The sequence below is a fragment of the Dipodomys merriami genome, unplaced genomic scaffold (genome assembly GCF_024711535.1).
Source record: "Dipodomys merriami isolate MVZ:Mamm:240054 unplaced genomic scaffold, mDipMer1.0.p SCAF_34, whole genome shotgun sequence".
In the NCBI taxonomy this organism is placed as follows: Eukaryota; Metazoa; Chordata; class Mammalia; order Rodentia; family Heteromyidae; genus Dipodomys; species Dipodomys merriami.
The window spans coordinates 8669148-8679259 of NW_027204937.1; the positions used below are offsets into that span (position 1 = coordinate 8669148).

The 10112-nt window shown below is 42.6% G+C and overlaps 1 protein-coding gene across 7 annotated transcripts in view; it reads right to left on the bottom strand.

Moving 5' to 3' along the window:
* Osbpl9 (oxysterol binding protein like 9) overlaps positions 1-10109 on the bottom strand; it is a 127110-nt gene extending 117001 nt beyond the window's left edge. For 3 of the 7 annotated variants that reach the window (XM_069987249.1, XM_069987248.1, XM_069987244.1), the window contains exon 1: positions 9944-10078. In XM_069987249.1, the coding sequence (XP_069843350.1) occupies positions 9944-10054 (111 nt within the window). In that variant the 5' untranslated portion in view covers positions 10055-10078. Of the gene's footprint in view, positions 1-711; positions 865-9943 lie in introns of those variants that run through there. The other 4 variants (XM_069987247.1, XM_069987245.1, XM_069987246.1 and 1 more) reach the window with 3 other exon arrangements.
* Between the last annotated feature and the right edge of the window lie 3 nt (positions 10110-10112).

Genomic DNA, 10112 nt, shown 5'->3' on the forward strand with positions numbered 1-10112 from the left:
AAAATGATTAAATGTCCAAAATAATCATATGAGAAACTCTTCAGGAATTTTAGAAAAATGAAAAATCTGGAGTATTCAAGAAAAGTGAAAGATAAAATTTCCACGTCTTTTTTCCCACTGATATCACTTATCAGCTTAGAGGGTTTCTTTGCTTTCTTTTCTTCAGGATATTTAGATTATATAACACAGAATTTTCCAGTTTCCAAGGCCATTGCTCAAAATTAAGTACTGTCTATAGTCTTACTTTAAACATGGACTTTGCTACCCAACTCTCCAACATTTAAACATACTCCTCTTACTTAGATGCCCTAGTCTTCAATTTTAATCCAATTTTAATCCCCCTTTCTCTACCTTCCACAGTGAAGCATCTTGAATGATCTACATTCATTTGTCAACTTCACACTTTCTAATTAATCTTCAAGCCACTCTAAGCTGCCTTGCACACTCATCCAAACTGCCCTCAATAAGTACAAGTGTCACTAGTGAAGTACAAGTTGTTGGATCCCGTTAGATCTGTATTAGACCTCACCTAGCCAATCCTCTCTGCAGCACTAAAGCCAGTATGCTATTCCAATTTTGACTATCACATTCATTCTTCTAGTTTTTCTCTTTTATTTCTGACTAGTCCTTTTTTTTCTTTTCTTTTACAAAAGTCCTGTGCAGGCTTTGTCTGTCAATACTTTAAATAATTGTGATGGCTTAAAATCTCACCGTGAATTCTACTTTCCAAAGGCAGAGACAGTCCCATTTTCATTCTCACGTGTAAAATCTTCATCAACAAGACAATGAGCTCCTCTGGCTAGTTTCTAATGAATAAAAATAAGATGGAAGTGATGCTGTGAGGCTAGGTGGTAGAAGACATTGTGGTTTCTTCCTTGGTCTCACTAGTATCATTCCCTCTGGGACAAGCCAGCTGCCCTATTATGATGACACTCAGTAACTCAATGGGGAGGGCCAGCTGGTGAGGAACTGAGGCCATCGTCAAACAGTAAGGACCTGAGGATTTCTATCAACAACCATGTGAGTCACGTTGGAAGCATGACTTTCAGATGATTTCAATTCTAGCTAATGTCTAGAAATTTCTGAGCCTAAACAATCCAAAGTTCTGACCCAATGAAACTATGAGATAAAAGTGTCTGTAGTTCTGCAAGGTATGGTTGCCTTTTCCTAGTAATCATAGTACTTAGGAGGCTGAGGCAGGAGGATTTTTTAGTACAATTGAGCTAATTTGAACTAATTACCTGTTTCAAAACAAAAGAAAAAGAAGGAAGGAAGGAAGGAAAGAAGTAGGGAGGGAGGGAGGGAGGGAAGGAAGGGAAGGAAGGGAAGGGAGGGAAGGGAGGGAAGGGAGGGAAGGGAGAGAAAGGAGGAAAGGAGGGGAAGGAAGAGAGAAAGAGGGGAAGGAAGAAGGAAACAGGAAAGAAGGAAGGAAGGAAGGAGAAAGAGAAAGAAAAAATGAGAGAAAGAAAGTTTGAAGTTTTATTTATTTATTTATTTATTTATTTGGAGTCTAGTCGTGGGGTCTGAACTCTGGGCCTGGGTGCTGACCTGTCTCTCAGCTCTTCAGCTCAAGGCTAGCACTCTACCACTTGAGCCACAGTGCCACTTCCGGCTTTTTTTTTTCTTTTTGCTTATGTGGTGCTGAGGAATCGAACCCAGGACCTCAGGCATGCAAGGCAAGCACTCTACCACTGAGCCACCTTCCCAGCCCAAGTTTGAAGTTTTAAATTGCTGTTTTTTAGTACTTTGAAACAAGACAATAATAGAAAACTAATCCAACAGTGTTTCCATACCACATACAAGATCTCTGTTCTTTTCATTCACTGAACTCTTCAGATATAAAAAACTAATATTTATCTGCAGCCAAGACTTTTGTTCTAAACATTATAGACCATAACACATCTTTACTTTGATTTTAACATTTCCAACAGCATCAACAACCTGTTCTTCTTAGCTTCCCTCTTATCATCCATTCAGGTCAAACCAAAATCTTTTTTTTTTTTTTTTTTTTGGGGTCCGGTTGTGGGGCCTGAACTCTGGGTCTGGGCGCTGTCCCTCAGCTCTTCAGCTCAAGTCTAGCGTTCTACCACTTGAGCCACAGCACCACTTCCGGCTTTTTTCTTTTTGCTTATGTGGTGCTGAGGAATCGAACCCAGAGCCTCAGGCATGCAAGGCAAGTGCTCTACCACTGAGCCAACTTCCCAGCCCCAAACCAAAATCTTGATGTGTTCATAATCACTAAATTTGATCAAAACCTATCTCCTGAGCCGGGCGCTGGTGGCTCATGCCTGTAATCCTAGCTACTCAGGAGGCTGAGATCTGAGGATCGTGGTTCAAAGCCAGCCCGGGCAGGAAAGACCGTGAGACTCCTATCTCCAATAAACCACCAGAAAACCGGAAGTGGCGCTGTAGCTCAAGTGGTAGAGTGCTCGCCTTGAGCTGAAGAGCTGAGGGACAGTGCCCAGGCCCAGAGTTCAAGCCCCACGACCAACAAAAAAAAAAAAAAAACCTATCTCCTGGTTTTTCTCTGTACAGTTTGTTGGGTGCTGGCGGCTCATACCTAGCTACTCAGCAATCTGAGGATTGTGGTTCAAAGCCAGCCCAGGCAGGAAAGGCCATGAGACTCTTATCTCCAATAAACCACTAGAAAACTGGAAGTGGCACTGTGGCTCAAGTGGTAGAGTGCAAGCCTTGAGCTGAAGCTGAGAGACAGCACCCAGGCCCCATGACCAAAAAAAAAAAACCAAAAACCAACACACATTTCATATAAACCTACTGATCAATCTTCACATCAAGATAAGCAGACATCATGTATCTCTTGATCTAATTATGTTCCATCTATGAAATATTGTCCAAAAGAAAAAACAAATCCTAATCTGATTAATCCCCAGGCTCAAATGATCTGTTTATACAAAATACAGAGAACAAAGTAGCACAAAAATCTATACCATAGGGGCTGGGAAGTTGGCTCAATGGTAGAGCACTTGCCTTGCATGCCTGAGGCCCTGGGTTTGATTCCTCAGCACCACATAAGCAAAAAGAAAAAAAGCCGGAAGTGGCGCTGTGGCTCAAGTGGTAGAGTGCTAGCCTTGAGCTGAAGAGCTGAGGGACAGCGCCCAGGCCCAGAGTTCAGGCCCCACAACCGGACCCCAAAAAAAACAACAACAAAAAAAAAACTACACCATAGAAAATTCTACAGATCAAATGACCTAGTTTCTTAAATGGAAAAGGAAAAAGGAGGGATGGTCTATAGATTAAAAGATACTCAACAGGGGCTGGGAAGGTGGCTCAGTGTTAGAGTGCTTGTCTTGCATGCATGAGGCCCTGGGTTTGATTCCTCAGTACCACATAAGCAGAAAAAACCGGAAGTGGTGCTGTGGTTCAAGTGGTAGAGTGCTAGCCTTGAGCTGAAAAGCTAAGGGACAGCACCCCAGCTCAGAATTCAAGCCCCATGACCAGCCCCCCAAAAAAAGATATTCAATAATTTTATGGAATCCTAAGTAAAACTAGTTGATGAGTGAGAGATATTTGAGACCAAACTAACTGGTGAGTAAGAGATACTTGAGACAATGAAGAAAAATGGATAGACAGGACATTTGTTATCAATAAATGACTACTACTCAACTTTAAAAGGTATTCTGATTATACATTAAAAGATAAATATCTGCCAGGCGCCAGTGGCTCACACCTGTAATCCTAGCTACTCAGAAGGCTGAGATCTGAGGATCGCAGTTCAAAGCCAGTCTGGGCAGGAAAGTCCATGAGACTCTTTATCTCCAATAAACCACTAGAAAACCAGAAGTGGTGCTGTGGCTCAAGTGGTAGAGCACTTGCTGTGAGCGCACAGATAGCGCCCAAGCCCAGAGTTCAAGCCCCACGAATGACCAATAAATAAATAAATAAATAAGTCAAATATCTGGTGACATATACAGAAATAATCAGATGAAATACAATAAAGTAGGGGCTGGGAAGGTAGCTCAGTGGTAGAGCGCTTGCCTTGCATGCCTGAGGCCCTGGGTTCGATTCCTCAGCACCACATAAAGAAAAAAGCTGGAAGTGGCACTGTGGCTCAAGTGGTAGAGCATTGGCCTTGAGCTGAAGAGCTGAGGGACAGCACCCAGGCCCAGAGTTCAGGCCCCACAACCAGACGCAAAAGAAAACAAAAAAGAAATACAATAAAGTAGAACTTGGAATGTACTTTAAAATAATCAACTGAAATTAAGAGGGAGTTGATGGAATCAAACAAGAATGGCTATATGCTGAGTTCAAGCTTACATAGCAACAATTTATTTTTCTATCATATATATATATATATATATATATATATATATGTTTGAAATTTTCTGCAACAAAAATTTTTCAATACTGAGAAGTGCTTACAATACCATTATGGCTCTCCTGAAGATAAAGTTTAAATTGTTCAGCATGGTTTGCTAATAAAACCTTTTATATCTACCCCTGCTTCCCCTCCCCATCTTAATTCACTATTTCATCTCACTACTATTTACCTCCAAGCCCAAGCTACAGGACTGAAAAAGGAGAACTTCATCTCAAGCACTTGTCTACATGGGTAATCTTTCTGTCCATCATTCAGACCAAGGCAACACTATTTTTTCTAAGAAATCTTTTCTAAGCCTCCAAAGACTGAGTAAAGTAGTACATTTATGTGCCCCAACCAAACACCCTGTGTTTCCTCATCACAGCTTTTACTTGAGCCATCTCCCAGGATATTCTAGGCATCATGACAACATAGATGATTTCCATCTTACTTACCATTTTACCACCGTCTTAGCAAAATGCCTAGCATACTTTCAACCTTTCCAATTCCTCATGTATCTATACCTCCCCCAACTTTCCTGCCTTTCTCATCTTCTCTTGTGATCATGATTCACATTAACAGCTGGTAGTTTATAGCGTTCCACACATACATCCTTATCTCTCTAACAGTAAAAGTTCAACTAAATGATTTTATATAAGTATCCAATAGATTCCAGACTTGCCATATACTTTCTGGACTCAATCTTGTATCTTGCACATATACCTTTACCTTAGAACTGCTTACAAAGTCTCAAAATCCTCCTAATGTACCCTATATTCTCAAGCTTTCAAAATTACTCAAATCTTTTCCCATTGCCTGAACTACCCTTCTCCTCTTCTATCTTCATCCTTTAGGTCTCACTTCAAATGTCTCTCTGGCCTTTTCCAGGCAAAATTCCCACAACACTCAACATCCTATACTCTTTTTGTTGTTCATTTTTGCAGTACTGGAGTTTGAACTCAAGGCTGTGCTTGCTAGGCAGGCATTCTACTACTGTTAAAAAACAACCTATAGGTATTTATTAACACTGGTCATTTTTGAGATAAGAGTCTTGCTTCCTCCTATCTAGGAGCACCTATGAGCTAGGAATACCAAATAGGCTTCCTATTGTAGCTTGGATAAAGGGCAAATCTGGTCACTGCATTCAGTTATGAACTGAGAAGAGGTCTCATGAATTTTCTGCCCAGAAAAGCCTCAAACTACTATCTTCCCAAGTAGCTGGGGCTGGGAAGGTGGCTCAGTGGTAGAGTGCTTGCCTTGCATGCGTTTGGCCCTACATTCAATTCCTCAGCACCACATAAGTAGAATAAGGTGGAAGTGGCGCTGTGGCTCAAGTGGCAGAGTGCTAGCCTTGAGCTGAAAAACTGAGGGACAGTGCCCAGGCCTAGAATTCAGGCCCCACAACAGACAAAAACAAACAAACAAACAAAATACACAAAGTTATCCCTAAATAAATTCTTACTGGATGAACTACAGTACATTAAGTTTCCAATAGTTACAGCTGAAGCTGGAGAAAATGAGTGCCTAAATCCGTTTTGCCAGAGGAAGTGATCAGTTTCTCTCATCCTGTATTGAACAGAATAAAAATACAGTAAGCCCCATCAAAAGATGAAGCTGGGGAATATTGCTCAGTAGTAGAGCAGTTACTTAACATGTGCAAGACCCTAGATTCTATCTCCATCCCTGGGGAGTGGATAAAGGGACTTAAAAATTGTGAAAAAAAATAAAACAAAAACATTATTCTATCCCCAGAACTAGTAAAGTTTGATAAAGATCCAGGCTAAAGGAAGGCTTAACTGGGGCTGGGAAGGTGGCTCAGTGGTAGAGCACTTGCCTTGCATGATGCATAAGGCCCTGGGTTCAATTCCTCAGCACCACATAAGCAAAAAGAAAAAAGCCGGAAGTGGCGCTGTGGCTCAAGTGGTAGAGCGCTAGCCTTGAGCTGAAGAGCTGAGGGATAGCACCCAGGCCCAGAGTTCAGGCCCCATGACCAGACCCCCCCCAAAAAAAAAGAAAAGAAAAAAAAAGAAAGGCTTACCTGAATCTATTCAGTTCATAACAATCCAGCAATCCTAATTCAATTTTGAGATTATCCTAGAATCAATTCTCAGTGTAAACTGACTTCAGAGCAAGGTCAATTTGGTTTATTGGTGTGTGTGTGTGTGTGTGTAAAGGAGCTTGAATGCAGGGCCTGGACAGGGGTGTGTGTGTGTGTAAAGGGGCTTGAATGCAGGGCCTGGACAGGGATAGGTGGGGTGTGTGTGTGTGTGTGTGTGTGTGTGTGTGTGTGTGTGTGTGTGTGTGTGTGTGTGTGTGTGTATGTGTGTGTGTGTGTGTGTGTGTGTGTGTGTGTGTGTGTGTGTGTGTGTGTGTGTGTGTGTGTGTGTGTGTGTGTGTGTAGGGGTGTGTAGGGGTGTGTGTGTGTGTGTAAAGGGGCTTGAATGCAGGGCCTGGACACTGTCCCTGAGCTTCTTTGCCATATCTCCACTTTTGGCTTTTTTTTGAGTAGCTTATTGGAGATGAGTCTCACTGATTTCCCTGCCCAGGCTAGCTTCAAACCATGATTTTCAGATATTGGCCTCCAGAGTAGCTAGAATTAGAGGTGTGAGCCACTACTGCCAGCCTTTGTTTAGTTTTGACTTCTCAGGGATATCCTAAAATAGATCAGTAATCACTGAGCCAGACTAGGGTTCAAGTAATTTTAAGAACAAAGTAACTTGCTTTTTAACTACTTTGCTTAAAATGCTATAAAACTAATTCATAAATTCATCCAAGATGTGGCTCTAAGCTATTAGCAGCAAATCATTAAATGTACCCTCATATCCTTCAGAATCCTAAATGTACTAAAACAATGGCCAAATATATAGAACTCATTGCCAAAATTTAATGTAACTCTTGCTTTTTCATTGGTTGTCATTTCTTTTTTTTTCTTTTTTTTTTTGGGGGGGGGTCTGGTCGTGAGCCTGAACTCTGGGCTCGGGCGCTGTCCCTCAGCTCTTCAGCTCAAGGCTAGCACTCTACCACTTGAGCCACAGCACCACTTCCGGCTTTTTTTTTTCTGCTTATGTGGTGCTGAGGAATAGAACCCAGGACCTCATGCATGCAAGGCAAGTGCTCTACCACTGAGCCTGTCATTTTATTTTCAAGATGGTACAATATTTATCTGCAAGCAAACAACAGGAGACTAAGAAAAAAATTCTAAACATCCATTACTGAGAAATATGATACCACCTTCCTCGAGCAAGCTATTTTATAGAATATATATATACATATATGTATATATATATCTGAAAAACTAAGACAAGGAGGCAGAAAAAGTACACATACTAAAGGAAATACACACACACACACACACACACACACACACACACACACACACACACACACACACACACACACACACACACACACACACAAGAAAAGGAACATTCTGTGTGATTCTGTGTGGCTAGGAGCTTCCAAGAATCCTAGTATGGGACCTCTCTAGATTTAAACCCTAGATTTAAAAATACCAAGTAGCCAGGTGTTGGTGGCTCATTTTACTCAAGAGGCTGAGATCTGAGGATCATGGTTCAAAGCCAGCCCAAGCAGGAAAGTCAATGAGACTTATCTCTAATAAAATACTCAGAAAAAAGCTGGAAGTGGCACTGTGGCTCAAGTAGTAGGGTGTTAGCCTTAAGCAAAAGAAGCTCAGGGACAACTCCCAAGCCCAGAGTTCAAGCCCCAGGACTGGCAAAAATAAAATAAAATAAAAAAGTATCAAGTAATAGGGTGGTGGTTGTTGTTTAAAAGAACTTAATTCGTAATGCCACTCACTGAAATTACTCTAGCTTGAATAGACTGGATAAATTCTGTGGGATTTTAAATTTATTACATCTAATGTATTCCAATTATTATTCTGCATTTATCTCAGTCATGGGATTTCATATCCAAGAATTTTCAGTATATAATGTTCAATTGCTTCTCTTCCATGTCTGCCTAAAGGTAATCTTGTTTAGAGATGATCTCACTATATAGTCCAGCCTAGACTGCCATTAAAGATTCTCTCCAGCCTCCAAATGCTGGGATTTACAGCCCTGGTCCAATAAGCCTTTACGCTGAGCTTTGAATGATGTGTTTAAAACTAACCAAACACAATGGGTGTTGGGGGTTTGGTCTTGTTTTGCTTTTTTCCTTTTGAAAATGATGTAACGAAAGGCTTCGGGTACAGTTCAGTGGGAGAGCTCACAACAGGTCCAAGACCCTGGGTTTGATGAGGTTTCTGGGGAATGTAGAGAAAGGAAGTTGCTACTCTTGCAGGCTTGTTTTAGCAACTTAAGCTTTCACTTTTTTTCCTTCCTGTAGCAAAAGTGAAGTTCAGTGGAAAAAGTCAAAAAGCCAAGAATTTGGCATTCTGACTCCACCACTTACTGCCAGCTGTGTGATCTAGACCCAATTACTTAAAAGCCTGGAGCCTCAGATTCTAAAACTGTAAAAATATTAAATGGAGATAATAAATGCTTAGCTTGAAGAACTAATAAGAGCAAAACAAATTAAGAGGCACACTCTAGAATAAAAGTTCCTGTGAAACAGTGTCTCATCACCGTTAATTCTTGATGTATGGAAATATAGCAGGACTCAATAATACTTTTTAAATGAAGTAATAAGTATGTGTCCCTAATTCTCTCATCAACACTAACTATTCTACCACCATTGCATTTTTCCCCTCTTCTATTACTTTCTAAAGCCCTTGGGGCACTCTATTTTCTCCTTTGAAGCGCTTCCCTTATTCTCATTGGCTATTATTAAGTATACACCATTCCAAAAAAGTACCTTTGGAAGTAATTTCTCTAATGCCACCCACCTTCCATCTCTAATGCAATGGGGGTGGAAGGTGTAATCAGAACATAAGATTCACAGCAATTCATCTACTTGCCCGCAGCCACTGGTTCGTATTCCTGACAGTGATACCCTGAAATCAGCCCTCCCCGGGACACAACTTTAAGGGGGACACGTCAGTATCCCTCCACCTCTCGGCTGACAGAAGACTCGTGCAAGGGAAATCCTCTGCTCTCCAAAGTTAAGACGTCGGTGACACTCGCCTCCCGCGGAAAAAAAGGAGTGCAACCCCAGAATAAGACATTCATCCTGGCCAGACGGAGGGGTGTCGCCCGAGGGTCACCTTTGGACCTGGCCAAGCTCGTTCGGCCAGGTAACACAGCTCTTCACTCCCCTGAGGGAAGCTGAGAGGTGCGGTCCTTCACGGAGCCCGAGGGGACAGTGCAAAGTCGATGGCAATGTGGGGATGGCCGCACGCATGGCCGGACCCTTTAAAACCTGACTACCATCACCTACTCACACCCGCGCCGGGTCCCAGCAAAGCATAATACCCCACCCCGAAAATAACGCAGCTGCCCCCACCCCATAAATCAGCCAGCCACTGCCTGCTCATTGGCTGTCCCTGCAACACCTTCACCCTCATTGGCTATCCGGAGCGTAAGACCCTCCCCAGCACGGGAGACCTCTCGTACGGCGGCGCCCCCAGCCAAGCCACACAACCCGGCTTTCCAAAGCCCCCCGCCCCGCCGCTCCCCTCAAAGAGCGTAGTCCCAGATGCGCCCGGAGCCGGGCCCTCTGACGACTCACCGTGTAGTAGGAAAGCAACCCTGCATTGTAGTCCAACACGAACCAACGGTACTGCCAGCCCTTCATCACGTTAGTCCATTTGCTCAGCGGCCCTTCCACGATGGACGCCATCTTGGGAGCCGCCAATGACAACAAACGGCCTGACGTCACTCGCCTATAAGGCATTTAG